This window comes from Pantherophis guttatus, chromosome 7 (assembly GCF_059756535.1).
Source record: "Pantherophis guttatus breed Tessera chromosome 7, ASM5975653v1, whole genome shotgun sequence".
NCBI lineage: Eukaryota > Metazoa > Chordata > Lepidosauria > Squamata > Colubridae > Pantherophis > Pantherophis guttatus.
This window is the reverse complement of record NC_142069.1, coordinates 14589757-14606458: the sequence shown is the minus strand read 5'-3', so window position 1 is coordinate 14606458 and position 16702 is coordinate 14589757. Positions and strand designations below refer to the sequence as shown.

The window sequence follows — 16702 nt, the reverse complement described above, 5'->3', positions numbered from 1 at the left end:
CAGAATTAGATAACATTTAAAAAATCATTTAGATGTTTGTATGTTTAGCCCCGCCTGTTGGAACATCAGGGTCTTGAGGGCACGGCGGAAAGCACGGAGATCAGGGATATTCCGTATCTCCGGGGGCAGTTCATTCCAAAGGGTTGGAGCCCCCACAGAGAAGGCCCTCCCCCTGGGAGTCGCCAGTCGGCATAATTTGACTGACGGTACCCTGAGTAGTCCCTCCCTGTGAGAACGAACTGGTCGGTGGGAGGCTATTGGTGGCAAAAGACGGTCTCGTAGGTACCCAGGTCCTAAGCCATGGAGCGCTTTAAAGGTGATAACTAACACCTTGAATCGCACCCGGAAGACCACCTTGCCTTCTATGCACACGCCCGGCCTTCCGAGCATGCGCTTTGCTCATGAGTGCGCCTTCCGCGTATGCACCCGGCCTCAAAAACATGGCTAAATCAGATGGCATTACGTCTGGGCAGGCGGTCGGGCCCACCCGCAGGTTTGCTTGAACCGGCTGAATACCACCTCTGATACCTAGGCACTTTGGATTACAGAAGAACTTGAAACTTTGGACCACATGAAGAAGGAGACAAATCCCTTGTGTTTCTAACCACACTTGAACAAATAAAGTATTCTATACTCTACTCTATTCTCTTTGTAGCACCATCTCCTTGTGGTGTCTTGGCTTCACACTTTAATTCTTAGTCACCAGTAGAAACTAACCTTAATTATACCTTTCCCTCTTGCTAGGGGCTTCTTCCACCTAATCATGGGGTGCAGAAACATTTTTATCGATTACCTTGTTTAAAAGATATTACATTTTGATGGTGCTGAACAAATGTACTATGCTCAGAGTAGTATGACATGAATGTAGAGTATTTCGGCAAATATATTCGTGCTCTTTTAATCACCGTAGGTATTATGGTGGTGTTCTGAATAGAGGATCTAGCTTTTTTGAAACTGTGTTTTGCAGATTATCCTATCAAAGAAATGATGATGATGAGGAAGAAGCTGCCCGAGAGCGACGCAGACGAGCCCGTCAAGAAAGACTGCGGCAAAGAGAAGAGGACGACTTAGGAATTGTGAAACCTGAAACGAATGCCCAAAATAAGTAAGATTCTGTTACATGAATAGTTTTGGTGGAGTTTCATTCTAGGCCAGGCCTGCTTTGCAAGGGGATTTAATCAGGGAAGAGGAGCTAAACAATTTAGTTGCTCCTGTCCTTCAATACATTTTTCGATCTATATCATCTTTCCTCTAAAGTGGAAGGAAGTTCCTGGTGCAGCTTTACAGATACACTTTCCTGGTTAGGAGAGAATATATCTCTGTCTCCATCTCCATCACTATATACTTACTTACCTACCCACCTACCTACTTCCTATCTATTTCTGTCACTCTTTCTCTCTTTCTAGCAACTCTATCTCTATCTATCTATCTATCTATCTATCTATCTATCTATCTATCTATCTATCACAGGAGTGTCAAACTCGATTTCATTAAGGGCCGCATCAGGGTTGTGTTTTACTTCGAAGGACCGGGGGGTGGGCATGGCCATAGTGGGTGCGGCTGGAGGGGTGGGCAGGACTATGGTGGCCGTGACACGGGACTTGTGTCGGGGCACCTATGGTGGCCAAGTACTAATGCAGGACTTCCCTCAGATCCTCCTTACTCTCATTATAATCTTTCCTTCCTTCCTTCCTTCCTTCCTTCCTTCCTTCCTTCCTTCCTTCCTTCCTTCCTTCCCTTCTTTTTCCTTCCTTCTCCCTTCCCCTTTCTTCTCCCTTCTCCTCTTTCCTTCTTTTTCCTTTCTTCTTCTCTTCCCAACTTCCCTTCTTCTTCTTTCTCTTTCCTCTTTCCCTTTCTCCTTTCCTGTCCCTTCTTGCATGCTCAAATGCAAAAGGGGAAACATTTCTCCTTTTATTTTGTTTTTAGTTTGCTTTGATAGCCCTCTGCCAGCAAGAATGGAGGCCAGGGGGCTGCGTGCAGGCTGGTCCTTTGTTGTTTCCAGGCCGGAGCAGCGGGCGAGATCTGAGCACCCCATAGGCTGAATCCAGCCCGTGGGCCTTGAGTTTGATATCCCTGATCTATCATCTATGCATTTCTATTATTAAAAGGGCAGTCTGGTTTCCCCATGTTCTAGGGAATTGATTCTATGATCACATTTTTTACCAGGTATCCTCCATTCAGCTCAGAGGTGGTATTCAGCAGGTTCTGGAGAACCAGTAGCGGAAATTTTGAGTAGTTCGGAGAACCGGTAAATACCACCTCTGACTGGCCCCTCCCCCATCTATTCTCTGCCTCCTGAGTACCAGCTGATCAGGAGGAAATGGGGATTTTGCTGTATCCTTCCCCTGGAGTTGGGTGGAAATGGGGATTTTACAGTATCCTTCCCCTGGAGTGGGGTGGGAATGGAGATTTTACAGTATCCTTCCCTTGTCATGCTCATCAGCCACGCCCACCAAGCCATGCCCATAGAACTGGTAGTAAAATTTTTTGAATCCCATCACTGATTCAGAAGGTGGTTTTGCATCAAAAAGCCCCTTTTCATGTTCTACCCTTAGAGACTTGTATGAGTCTCAATATTTTGGAGGTCCTGATTGGAAGCACAAATGAGTAGAGATTTTTGGCATTTTCAAATTACAGGACATTAAAAACAATATGATATAAAACCCAGTTTGACACCCTGGAGGGTTTTTGACAGTCAAAATAAACAACCTGGGTTTGTGTGTATGAACTTGGCAAGTTTGTGTCTTTGTGTGTAATGGTTAGACTCAACTGTTAGCTGTCTGATTAGGGTTGCTTCAAATCCCAAATCATCATGAAGTTCACTAACTCTTAATCAAACCTGTCTATGATGATAACATGGGGAGGGAAGAAGGCAATTTTAAACCAGGGGTCTCCAACCTTGGCAACTTTAAGACTTGTGGACTTCAACTCCCAGAGTTCCTCTTTGCTGGCTGAGGAACTCTGGGAACTCTGGGAATTGAAGTCCACAAGCCTTAAAGTTGCCAAGGTTGGAGACCCCCAATTTAAACAATCCCCATTTTACTTCAGGAGGTAACATAAAAAGTAAGAGCAACAGATAAATCAATAAAACTAAAACTCTGCATCTCTTGTAGCATTGCAGAAGGAGAGTCCAAAACTACTACTACAGTGACCACTGTTATGACTACTCAAGGTGATGGAGACGATGATGCTGTGTTCCTGGAGAGGATGGCACGGAGAGAGGAAAGACGTCAAAAGCGTCTTCAAGAAGCACTGGAACGCCAAAAGGAACTTGACCCAACCATTACCGATGAGACCGTGTCCTTCACAAGCAAAAAAGTGGTGAATAATGTGGAGGAAAATGAGACTCCAGGAAAAGAAGAAAAGGTAGAAACCCACAGAAGACACTATGAGATGGAGGAAACAGAAACCATCACTAAATCATACCAGAGGAACAACTTGGAGCAGGATGAGGAAGATGGAAAGAAAGATGAGGAAGACAAAGAAGAGGTGGAAGACCAGAAACCAAAGCCACAAGCCCTAGAGGAGAATCAGGTAGAACTAACTGTAGAGAAGGAGAATATAGACAATGAGGAGGAATCTGCAGTCTTGGAGGGAAAGCATCTTGAGGTAAATGCAGAGGAGGACAAATTAGACAATGACACCCATGTCCTTGCCAGTTCAAAGGAGAACCTCAGCATCACAGTAGTCATACAAAATAAGGAGGAAGACAATGAGGCAGAAATGAACCAGATACAAATTGAGGAGAGGGAAAGGCTTGAGCGGGAGGAAAGGGAGAGAGCCGAAGCTGAGGAACAGAGGAGAGCAGAGGAAGAAAAAGAGAGATTGGAAGCTGAGAAAAGAGAAGCTGAGGAGAAAGCGAAGAGGGAAGCTGAGGAGAAAGCAAAAAGGGAAGCTGAGGAGAAAACAAGGCTTGAGGCAGAAGAGCGGGAGAGGGCGAAGGCAGAAGAACAGCGGAAGGCTGAGGAGGAAAGAAAGAGGAAGGAGAAGGAAGAGGCAGAGGCAGAGAAGAAAAAGGCTGCCCAGGAGAAAGAGAGGCGTGAGGCTGAGGAGAGGGAGAGGAGGAAGGCAGCCGAAGAGAAAAAAGCAGCCGAGGAACGGGAGAGGGCTAAGGAGAAGGAAAAGAGGGAGGCAGATGAGAGGGCCAAAGCTGAGGCTAAGGCTAAGCTAGAAGAGGAGAAGTTAAAGGCCAAGCAAAAGGCCGAGGAGAAAAAGGTAGATCAGCCAAAAGGCAAGAAAGGGGACGAAAAGAAAATAGAAGAGAAGCAGGTAAAAGAGAAGAAACTCCAAGAGGAGAAAATCACAGCAGCTTCCCTCAGGAAACAGGTAGAGTAAACATTTTGCACCCAACCACTGTTTTGCCTGTGTTTTGTAGAAAATGTAATGCACTTCACCAGAAAAAAAAAAGAGAAAGAGAAACTGGAATTGGTTCAGTTATCTCCTTCCACTTTGGGCTACTAACTCTTGCCAGTGTTTTATTCCTTTTTGGATTTAAGCTTCTAGCTTCACGTCTCCGTAGCATGACAGTTGCATGACGGTTAAGCTGCTCTCTTCTAGTCGCTTGAATCTTCTGGAAATCTATGCATGCTCAATTCTTCACAGCTTCTTTGTCTTCCCTTTCTGTGGCTGATGGTTGGACAAGGAAGGTAGCCAAAGGCCTACACCAGGTCCAGAAGCACAGCATGAGCCATGGATGAGCACCTGGGAAACCTTGGTGGTAGGAGTGTTGAATAAGTATCCACAAGTATTAGAAGCAAGCACAGCCGGGACCCTGCTGAGATATGTGAGAACACGAGCACACCACAGCAGAGGAGAGGGTGCCAATGCACAAAGGAAAGTCACTGTGGCACCCAAGGGGAATGGCGTGCACAGCAGCAGATGCGAGGTTGTATGAGCACAGCTTTGTAAAGCTACGGTAGTAGCAGCTGTTAATAGGGCTTGCAATGGGATTGATGTTTTCCTCTTGAAAAATATTGCAAAAGGGGGAAGAAAATAAAGTGGAAGCTAAAAAAGGAAACCTACAGGACAAGAAGCTTCAGCCAGCCTTCAGGAAAGAGGAGGTAACTATCACTTGTGGGTAGAGTGGGGCATGTGGGAAGTAGACTCAAACCCCACATTGCCTCTGTTCATCATGAGAGTCCCATAGCAAAAGTCAAAGGTCATTTAATCCGATTTCAAGTTTAGGAGCAACCTGATTCAAGTTCACATTTTCTCCAGCAGCCATCTTGAAGGCTGTCTCAAGATGTTGGCCAAAAAACAGACAAGAGCTTTTCAAAATTGGCTGTATGATGAAGCATGCTTCATCTTATTTCACTTGGTATTATATTGTACTGTGCGAGCTGAATATTTAACTTGCTTCTTTGGTGTAAGATGAACATCAGAGGAGTGTTTTAAGTTTACCTGAGCTAAGATCACATCTGAGAACACAACATGGGCCATAGGAATTGGGCCTAGATTTGTGTGGAATTCCTGAGTGCCCTCCAGTTAAGCCTTCTTGCCTTAATTTCTCCCTCCACTTCATGGCTTTTCTTGATGGAACTGATGGTTTAGATTATAGATGTCTCAAGTTACCTTTAGTTCTGTAATCTGAATTTAACCCAATTATTCTGTTTCTTTTTTCCCTTTTTTTTGTAATAAGTTTTTATTTTATTTTATAATATCTAAAAATTCCAATTTCAATGATTCTGTTTCTTAATATAAATTATGCACTCTCCAAAATCTCCTTTCTTCTTTTGACTCCCTCCTCCCCTTGGTTTACAAAAAGTGGTGCATTGCATTTCTACTTAAACTCAGAAGCTGGTGCCATGGTGTTTTACTGTATGGTGAGTAAAATTATTGGTATCAAACCATCATTCTTAATCATCTTCAGGTAGGATACTGCAGATACCAAAATATACTCTTAGGTTAGCCACTTTTGAATGTTTTAGCGCTTATCTTACTTGCCATCCATGAAACAACATTACTAAATCAGTCTGTTAAGGGAATTATAATAATTTTAAATGGATCATTTGTTTAATGTCTGCATTTATAAAATGCCTGTAGGAGAAATTTTATCCCATTATGCAACTCAAACATGAAGCTGTAATGCAGTGCAGAATAGAAAAGCCACAACCAACATAGTACTGTAGAAAAACAGGTACAAAGCCAATATTGAGGGGGAGGGGGAACCATTCAAGCAAAATGAAATACAATAAGAATGGGCTTAAAACAAGTAAAGGAATAAAATAGGAGATAAAACTGTTAAAACATAATGAAGATTAAAAGACACCAAAACCCTAGGACAAACTAATTTGGAGAAGAAAGAAAAGAAAATTAGCATTAAGCAAAATTCTTGGGAAAAGCATTTTATTGGAATTACCTAGAAGGTTTTCTCTGTAGTGATCTAACTCCAATATATGGAAGAATTTTGAACTACAATAATAGACGTATTTTCCCATCCCTCCCTTTTATACCAAAAGAGTCAATGCAGGGTAATATGTAAAGCTTCAAAAACCAAGAAAGAAATGTAGGGTTATTTCTGAGTAGGTTCTTTTATTGTTCCTGACCTATAGATAGAAATCTTGCTGAACTACTTGCATCATTAAAGATATCCTCCGGGAACTTTTAGGGAGGAGTTATCTTGATGTTCTTTCTCCCAGTTGAACAATCTAAACTTTGCTGTCTCTTGGTCCTTTGGAATCTAGACTATATCCCAGCACACCACATGATGTTTCTTTCTCAGGCTTTCTGGGTTTTCTTGGATTGAGCTCATGTTTTGCTGCACATCTGCCTCAAAGCCACCTCTGTGTTCCTCTACAGAGAAGGCTCAAGGTTTCTATTTAGCTATGGAAGGAAAGAGGGAATCACAAAGAAGGAAATCAATCATGGAGAAGCTGGAAGATACCTCCAAATATGTGAGGGTTGGAGTCTCCAGATTTAGAAGCTCCATTTGGAGGAGGCTGAAATAAAACTGGTCTCTCTGATATGGGATTCCACTGACAACAGCCCTAGGTAGACTTTATGGATATTACTCTTAGACATATAACAGGAAAATACCATTCTTAGCAATAGTGAGCTTTGGTTAATGGGAGACTCCAGGAATAGCAAGGAGTTATATCTCAATGGTAGAGAGGATGTTTTCCACGCAGAAATTTCCAGGTCTCATTCTTGATATTTCTAGTTGAAAAAAGAGAGGGGTGGAAGGGAAGAAAACAGCCTGTTGCAGAAGAGTATCTGGGGGGCTGTTCTCAGTCCGTAATGTAGACAGCCCTTGGTTGGCAAGAGCAAAGTTTCAATGAGTTGAAAGCCACCTTCAGCATCACATGAAGTTAAGCTCTTCCACTTGCAGTTTTCTCCATTCCTCAGCTGCACCTTTCCCTAAATGACACGGAGTAAGCAGGGGTGAAATTTACTTACTTTCCTTACCGATTCAGAAGTGCATGCGCCGCGTGGTTAAAACCAGGAAATAATGACACCCGGGCAGCAATTGCTACCGGATCGCCGAACCATAGGGAAAAATCGCTATCGGATCAGCCAATCCGGTCCGATCCGGGAGCATTTCACCCCTGGGAGTAAGTAACCAACATGTTCAGTCTCATAAACATTCCTTTGGAACAAACCAATTTACAGCAGGGGTGAAATGTAAAATTTGTTACTACCGGTTCTGGGGGTGTGGCTTGATGGGGGGGTAATGTGACTGGGTGGGCGTGGCCAACTTTTTTTTTTTTAACTTTTCAAAGCATTTTTTCTAATGCTTTGAAAAGCCTCTGCTGACCAGGCAACTCAGCTGGGATCATCAGAGAGGCTTTTTAAAAAGTACCTCTCTGACGATCCCAGCTGAGTTGCCTGATCAGCAGAGAGGTATTTTTGTTAAAAAGCCTCTCTGACGATCTCAGCTGAGTTGCCTGATCGGCAGAGAGGTATTTTTTTTAAAATACCTCTCTGCCGATCAGGCAACTCAGCTGGGATCGTCAGAGACTTTTCAAAGCATTTTTTTTTACCACCTCTTCGGCCAAGAGGTTGAAGAAAACAATGCTTTGAAAAGCCTCTGATGATCCCAGCTGAGCCGCAGGATCATCAGAGGCTTTTTTTTTTACTTTTAAAAGCATTTTTTCGTCGGAAGAGGTTGTAGAAAAAATGCTTTTAAAAGTAAAAAAAAAAAAGCCTCTGATGATCGTGCGGCTCAGCTGGGCATGGGGAGAGGGGGGCGCAGGGATTTTTGCTACCGGTTCTCCGAACCTCCCGCCACCATCGCTACCGGATCAGGTGATCCGGTCCGAACCAGGAGCATTTCACCCCTGATTTACAGTATATTCTGACTTGATACCAAGGTTTAAACGACGGTGTCTCCCCACTGTCAGCAGCCAGCAAGATCTTAGCTGTAAGTCAGTCATCTTGGAAATACTGAAAATGGCCAGACTATAAAATGAAATTTCATGTGAAGCTGCTTTTCCGTGGTCTGTTTTGAGTTTGTTTTACATCCGGAGAATTTGTTCTGTTTTCTGGACTGCCTTAAGACCTTGGGTGTGCAGAGCTGGACTGCAAAGTTTGTCCTGAAGCAAGCTTTCTCATGACATGATAGTTGTGGTATTTCCTGCTTCCAGTTTGGCTAGACATGCTACATGAACAGCATTTTTTTCTCCCTTTTCTTGCTGGCTTGCAGTGTTTCCCTCCCTCCCTTTTAATGCACTTCTGTTCATAAGAAGATAAGCGGGTTAGCCTAATCATTCTGCTCAGATGCTCACAACCTGAATTAAATCTTAAATTCAGATCTCTGATTTGGAATTTCCAGGGAAGCATTAAATATCTAAAATAACATTTTGGGAGCAATACATAAAGTGTTAGCCAAATGTGTAAAGAGTTCATTGTTTATTAACTCCCTGCATTTTAGACAGTCAACACCGCATTAATCAAGCATATTTAAATGACCTGTAGATTACTAAAAAAACATCTAGGCATCTTTAATTTCATAAAGGAAGTATGTTATTTAAATGTGCATGTTAAAAACAAAAATTAATATCGATATTAGAATGGAAAGAGGGATCTGTCATCCTCTCTCCAATTCAGGTTGATATCATACTGTATTTTTCGGAGTATAAGACGCACCCTTTTCCCCCCTAAAAGGGGGTGAAAATTTAGGTGCGTCTTATACACCGAATGTAACCCTGTCCTCCCATTGGCCCCCACCCTTTGGCCTCTGTCTCCCAGCAGTTACCTCCTTGCAGCAAACAGCAAGAAGAAGCTCCTTTCAGTTTCAGCACAGCCTAATTAGCACAAGTTGATTGGATCGGCCTCCTGACTCTTAGCTGTTTTGTTCTCAGCTATTTTGCATGGGCCTCTGCTGCTTGCTGCAAGGAGGTAAATTGCTGGAGCAGATTTTTTTTCCCCTTGTGCTAATCAAGCTATGCTGAAAATGAAAATGAAAGTAAAGCAGGTTATTTGCTGTTTGCTGCAAGGAGGCAAAATTGCTGGGAGGCAGAGGCAGATTACTTTTTTTTGTTTTCCTCACCAAAAAATGTAGGTGCGTCTTATAGTCCGGTGCATCTTATACTCTGAAAAATACGGTAATTTCCCCCAGGAATTTGGAACAAATCCACGACTCTTTGCTTGGCAGATCTAGGCTTGTTTCAGAAATGCCATATCTAGTATGGTGAGGAATAGATTTTGAATTTCTCCCAGTCTTTTCTCCATGTAAAAGGGATCTGAAAGGCGGAAAACATAGACTGACTAAACCATTCTCCTTCTATAAGAAGCAATTTCAATTCATTCATGTAAATATCACTTTTCCAAAGTACTTTCTTGCCCTTATAGAAAAGATACCAAGTTCTTTTTTTTTTGCAGGATTGATTCCAGGGTTGTGGATTCTTTTAGCTAAGGCTTTTTATGCTGGAATAGTGTGTAGGTATGACCTTGGGAGACAGGGCAATAAGACTAGCCAAGGGAACGGTCAGATCAAAGGCAGCTGAGCCCACAGCAGGAATGTGAATGTGACAAGAGGCTCAGTGGAGACCCTCCCTAATTTCTTGGGATGTAAAGGAGACAGAAGGAGAAATGTAATATCAGACTTGCAAGGTTTATAATAAAGTAGATTTAGCTCATCTGGTCTCCTGTCTGGTTTACCTGGTAAGGCTGACACATGGTGTGTTTGCTTTTCTGCCTTGAATGTCCCAAAGGTGCATTTTCAAGAGGCAATTGGACTTTCTGGTTTAAAATAGTGGGGGCCAGGGGTGAAATGCTACCGGTTCGGACCGGTTCGGTTGAACCAGTAGCGATGGCGGCGGGTGGTTCGGAGAACCGGTAGCGATGGTGGCGCGAGGCTCCGCCCACCCGCCTGGTCATCTTTACTTCCTGGTTTTAACCAGGAAGTAATCTGTTTTTTACCCTCTGCGCATGTGCAGAAATGTTCATGCATGTACAGAGGGTCCAAGTGCGCATGTGACTTCCGAACCGGTAGGGAAGGTAAGTAGATTTCACCCCTGGTGGTGGCGCAGTGGTTAGAGTGCAGTACTGCAGGCTACTTCAGCTGACTGCTAGCTGCAGTTCAGCAGTTCAAATCTCAGCAGGCTCAAGGTTGACTCAGCCTTCCATCCTTCCGAGGTGGGTAAAATGAGGACCCAGATTGTTGGGGGCAATAAGCTGACTCTGTAAACCGCTTAGAGAGGGCTGTAAAAGCACTATGAAGCGGTATATAAGTCTTAAGTGCTATTGCTATCTTTGAAGACATTTCGCTTGTCATCCAAGAAGCTTCTTCAGCTCTCGCTGGATGGTGGGGAAGCTGAAGAGGCGTCTAGCATGAGAAGTGAAACGTCTTCAAAGAAAAAACAAGAAAGTCCAGCTGCCTCTTGAAAAAGCACCTTTGGGACAACCATGACATGGATGACTGAGAATCTCCATAAACATCTTTCTGCCTGGTTATTAGGAAAAAGAAAAGGAAAAGAAATAGCGCCCCCTAGAGCAACTGTCATGCTGGTGTTTTCTAGAGATATTACATGTTTGAATCATCCTGATAGGTAATATAGAAGTTAGTGGTACTGGACTGAGCCTGCTTTAGACTTAAAAAAAAAAATCTGATGAACTCCAGAAATGCTGTTTTCCAAAAACAGCAATACCGAAAGCAGGATAAGCCACTGAAGCGAATTCAGATTTCCTGAGCCTTCCTTCTGAAATCAATGAGATTTGTCTCATTAAATTTGATTTAGATTGATATCAGTGAGCCTCCTCACCATCTGGATCAGGATCAATTTAGTCAGGGAAGAGCATTTTACACAGTTGTTCATTGCTATTTCTGATTTGCCTTGGCCGCTGCTTTAGCTGATGTCCTTCATGAGATTAATCTCTCCTGCGGACCAGAACAAGTTTTCTGGAACGCTGCATTCTGCACACAACTCCAATTAGCATCAAGGCATGTCTCAGCATGCTTGATAGTCAGATGGTCAAGAGCAGCTCCAAAAGGCACTAATCCGAGAATGTTTCTGGGTAGGGGAGGTGGGGAAGCCAAGACAAATGGTGCACAAAACTTGCTACATCTCCAGATCCAAATTGGGAGGATAATTCCCAACTTGGCTTATCTTTGAGATTAATTACATCACGTCTATTTAAAATAATGTTTCTGTAAACATTGTAATGCATCTTTTGGCTGCCCTTGGCAGCACTGTTTACAAATACCGTGATAATATTCCAAATAAATTGATTCCTACTTCATAGACAAAGGGACTTTGTGACTCAGTTGGATGGGAACAAGGAAGCATACCGTATGCACATCCAACCCAGGGAGCCAGAGCCAGATGTTACACAGACTGTAGGACATCTAGTTAGGGGCGAGAGAAAGTGCTTCTTCCAGCTTCTTTTTGACTGTAAGGAACTTGTAAGCATCTTGGGTGAATGTGTATAAGATGCAAGGCCGGTGATAAAAATTTTCTCCCCTACCCAAAAATCTGGACATAAACTTGTAGACAATTTAATGCTTTCAATGACTGCTTACTTAGCCCAGATATCATGTGGTTCCTTGGAATTCTCGCTGTATAGATGAGCCACAGTTGACTGAGGATCCAATAATAATGGAAGCAAGTATTATTTTAAGCTTGTTTGCATGTGTAAAATCTTTTCCAATTCAGGGCTTTTTGTACAGAGCAAAGCTGAAGCTACAAGACCTTACATTTGCAGTAGATTAATAGTTCTTTTATCTTCCCATTCACAGTGGAGATGGATGCCTCTAAATGGCTCCTTCAGAATTTTGGATGTAACTCATTCTTTTTTTTTTAACAACCATGTCTCCTTATTAGATGAAAGATAACAAACTGAACAGAGACAAAATGCCCAAAGAAGAGGCAAAGTCCATCTGGGATCGCAAGAAGGGAATTCCAGATTCCAAGCCACAAAACGGGGAATGCATCCAAGAACTCCCTGCTCACAAGCTGAAGCACACAGAGCATGCTTTTGGGTAAGATATACACTCTGGGGCAAGGACGTTTACACTTGGACCTGATTGTTGCCTTTTATGGGTCTTATTGCAACAGGCTAGACCGCCATACAAAGGCCAGGAATGACTTTTTTTGCATCACCTGGAAAGCGTATCTTGCTTTAGCTTGTCAGGGAACATAAATCAGCCTTCCCTAGTCTTGTAAATGGCCCTTGCTTAATCTTGCAAAGGTTAATATTATTCAGTTGATATTTATACCCATCGGGAAAGTCTGTCAGTCAGTCAGTCAGTCTGTCTGTCTGTCTGTCTGTCTATACCTACCTACCTACCTACCTACCTACCTACCTACCTACCTACCTACCTATCTATCTATTTATCTATCTATTTATCTATCTATCTATCTATCTATCTATCTATCTATCTATCTATCTATCATAAGCATGCACTGTATCAGCACAGCTGACCACAATCCGTAACTTCAACAAGGCCGTAATTCTTCAGTAGAACCATAGAAACATAGGGCTAGAAGGGATGTTTGAGATCTTCTAATCCAGTTCCCTGCCCAAAAGCAGGAGTCCTTATACTACCCTGGACAAATGGTTTATAGATGTATTTCAAGTGATGCTGATGATAATGCTGCTGTTGCTGCTGCTGCTGATAATAATAATGATGATGATAATGATAATATTAATTATTGGGTATAATGATACCCATTGTCATCGGGGCACTTGGTACCATGTCCAAGAATTTTACAAAACACATCAAGAAATTGCAGCTTCCTGCAATAAAACCAGCAGAACTGCAAAAAATGCACTACTCGAATTGTATATTTTAAGATGCTACTTGGTTGATACCTAGGATGCTGGCAGCAACCCGTATCAGCCATTAGCACCAGTCAATGGTATTTGTGACACATTTTAAATGTCCAGTTGACTGAGTTTCATGTTTAATGAAAAAAGAGATAACAACAACAACAACAACAACAACAACAGTGATACCCATTGTCATCAGGGCACTTGGTACCATGTCCAAGAATTTTACAAAACACATCAAGAAATTGCAGCTTCCTGCAATAACACCAGCGGAACTGCAGAAAACTGTGCTACTTGGAACAGTGTACATCTTAAGAAGGTACTTGGTTGATATCTAGGACGCTGGCAGCAACCCGTATCAGCCATTAGCACCAGTCAATGGTATTGTGATGCATTTTTGAATGTTCAATTGACTGAGTTTCATGTTTAATGAATAAAGTAAATAATAATAATAATAATAATAATAATAATAATAATATAATAATAATAATAATAATAATAATAATAATAATAATAAGAAGAAGAAGAAGAAGAAGAAGAAGTTTGGATTTGAGTACAGCAAAAACCACTGGGAACATCAGGTTGAGAAAGTTTTAGAGAATGAGAAACTCAAGATCTTGTGGGACTTTAGGATTCAGACTGACAGGCACTTGGTCCACAACACACCTGACATAACAATAGTTGAAAAGAAAAAAGTATGGTTCATTGACATTGCAATACCTGGTGATGCACGGATTGAAGATAAGCAGCAAGAAAAAATCACAAAGTACCGGGACTTGCAAATTGAAGTTGAGCGACTGTGGAAAAAGAAATCGTGTGTTGTCCCGATTGTAATTGGAGCCCTTGGAACAATACCCAAAGGGCTACCCCGCTATTTAGAAATTCTAAATTTGCCGGACTTGAACATTTTGACTCTACAAAAAACCACCTTACTCGGAACAGCTTACATCCTCCGATGATACCTTAACAGTTCCTAGGTCCTTGGTTAGGACTCGAGCTGCTGAGCTATGAACCAGCCTCAAAGGCTGTGTATCTCACTAAAGATTAAATAATAATAATAATAATAATAATAATAATAATAATAATAAGCCTTTTTTGATCATGTAATCGTGGGAAGGCTACAATAGTCATCAATGTGAAAAACAGTCATAAGTCACATTTTTGGTCCTATTGTAACTTCAAATGGTCACTACATGAATGGGTGTGGACTACCTGTATTTCAAAAAGCAATAGAGTATAAAACAGAGGATTTGGATTTGGATGTTTTAAAATATGGAGAGCCCTTGAAACCAATGTGAGTCTTAGGAAGGGATACCATCCACTGTGGTACCCAGTTCTCTGATGGGGATTATAATTCTTCTTTCAGGGTTGGTCCTGATCGGTGACCGACAGCCTGCTCCTTCCTAAAATGTTGCTCTTTCTTTCTCAGACGACCAGGGTTCAAAACCACACCGGGATCCGAAGACGGCAAACCCCAGGTGGAAGCTGGCAAGAGGGTGGAGGAGTTGCGCCGTCGGCGGGGTGAAAACGAGAGCGAAGAATTTGAGAAGCTGAAGCAGAAGCAACAAGAGGCGGCGGTGGAACTGGAGGAGCTGAAGAAGAAGCGTGAAGAACGGAGGAAGATCCTGGAAGATGAAGAACAGAGAAGGAAGAAAGAAGAGGCGGAGAGGAAAGTTCGGGAAGAGGTAACAAAGTTGGTGCATTCGGAAAGGGAGCAAGGATTTCATACTTTGACTGGCTTTGCACAGGGCACGTAATAAGATAAGTTAAAAACCTAATGTCAAGGTTCAGACCATGCCCTAATTAAATCATGACCCTCGAGCCAAGCTTCAAAAGAAATCCAATTATTTATTAGGAGCGTCATGTAGGCATGTTCCAAGTGAAGCCAACTCTGGCCTCACTTAATTCACGCCCTGGCTCTGACCCCGTCCCCCCTCCCTCCAAGGTATGTCATCAGTCACATTCCCCAACAAAGAAATTTCCCGGGTTGTAGAGTTCCTCCGGCCACTGTGGGTATCCGTGGAGATGGCCTTGAGATAGAGATGGCTGGAATGTGATTTTGTTTTGACTGAAGTGCGATTCCCTCACTGCAGCAAGGCTCGGTTCCCCATCCCCCTGCTTATGGCAACTCAAGAGCAGGTCAGGAATGCTTTGCAAGTTGACACCTAACAGATGCAGAGAACCAGTTAGGCCTAGCGGTTAAGACACCAGGCTAGAAACCAGGAGATGGTAAGTTCTAGTCCCACCTTAGGCATGAAACCCAGCTGGGTAAACTCAGGGCCAATCACCAGAAGACTGTAAATTCTAGTCCTGTATTAGTCATGAAAGTTGGCTCGGTGACTTTGGGCCAATCATCAAGACTGTAAATTCTAGTCTCGCCTTATGTATGAAACTAACTGGATGATCTTGGGCCAGTCCCTCTATCTCAACCCATCTCACAGGAAGGGTTTGTGGAGAAAATAGGAGGAGGAAGGGTACAGATAGTCCTCGAATTATGACCACAATTGAATCCAAACTTTTTTTTGTTAGGTGAGAAATTCGTTAAGTGAGTTTTACCCCATTTTACGACCTTTCTTGCCACAGTTGTTAAGTGAATCACCGTAGTGGATAAATTAGTAACCTGGTTGTTAAGTGAATCTGGCTTTCTCATTGACTTTGCTTGTCAGAAGGTCACAAAAGGTGATCACATGACCTTGGGACATCACAACGGTCATAAGTATGAATCAGTTGCCAAGCGTCTGAAATTTTATCACATGATCATGGGGATGCTGCAAAGGTCGTAAGGGTGAAAAATGGTCATAAGTCACTTTTTTCATTGCCCTTTGAATGGTCACTAAATGAACTGTTGTAAGTCGAGGACAAAAGGGACGCGGTGGCTCAGTGGCTAAGAGGCTGAGCTTGTCGATTGAAAGGTCGGCACTTCAGCGGTTCGAATCCCTAGTACTGCGTAACGGAGTGAGCTCCCGTTACTTGTCCCAGCTTCTGCCAACCTAGCAGTTCAAAAGCACGTAAAAAATGCAAGTAGAAAAATAGGGACCACCTTTGGTGGGAAGGTAACAGTGTTCCGTGCACCTTTGGTGTTGAGTCATGCCGGCCACATGACCACAGAGACATCTTTGGACAGCGCTGGCTCTTCGACTTTGAAACAGAGATGAGCACCGCCCCCTAGAGTGGGGAACGACTAGCACATATGTGCGAGGAGAACCTTTACCTTTTTAAGTCGAGGACTACTTGCATTGGGTATGTTTGCTGCCTTGAGTTATAAAAATAATAAAACGGTGGTATAAATAAATAAAATAAATGCACACAACCTGCTATGCTTGGCTAGTGTTGATTTTAGAGTCTGTGAATGTGTGTGTTTTAGCATTTTTGTATAAATCTAACCTTCTGGTTAGTCTGTGGTTCGCTATACCGTATAAAGAAAGAAAGCAGGTTAATTCAGTGACGGATAAACATGTTGCAGCCATGGGGTTAAGCCAAAAGTGATAGAGTA

At 42.7% G+C, this 16702-nt stretch overlaps 1 protein-coding gene across 18 annotated transcripts in view; it reads left to right on the top strand.

Moving 5' to 3' along the window:
* The window catches only part of CALD1 (caldesmon 1), a 231040-nt gene that overhangs the window by 193774 nt on the left and 20564 nt on the right, over positions 1–16702 (top strand). For 8 of the 18 annotated variants that reach the window (XM_087873071.1, XM_087873072.1, XM_087873067.1 and 5 more), the window contains 4 exons: positions 968–1105; positions 3114–3534; positions 12261–12418; positions 14639–14894. In XM_087873071.1, the coding sequence (XP_087729197.1) occupies positions 968–1105; positions 3114–3534; positions 12261–12418; positions 14639–14894 (973 nt within the window). Of the gene's footprint in view, positions 1–967; positions 1106–3113; positions 4327–4982; positions 5061–12260; positions 12419–14638; positions 14895–16702 lie in introns of all 18 variants that reach the window. The other 10 variants (XR_015728715.1, XR_015728714.1, XM_034403506.3 and 7 more) reach the window with 2 other exon arrangements.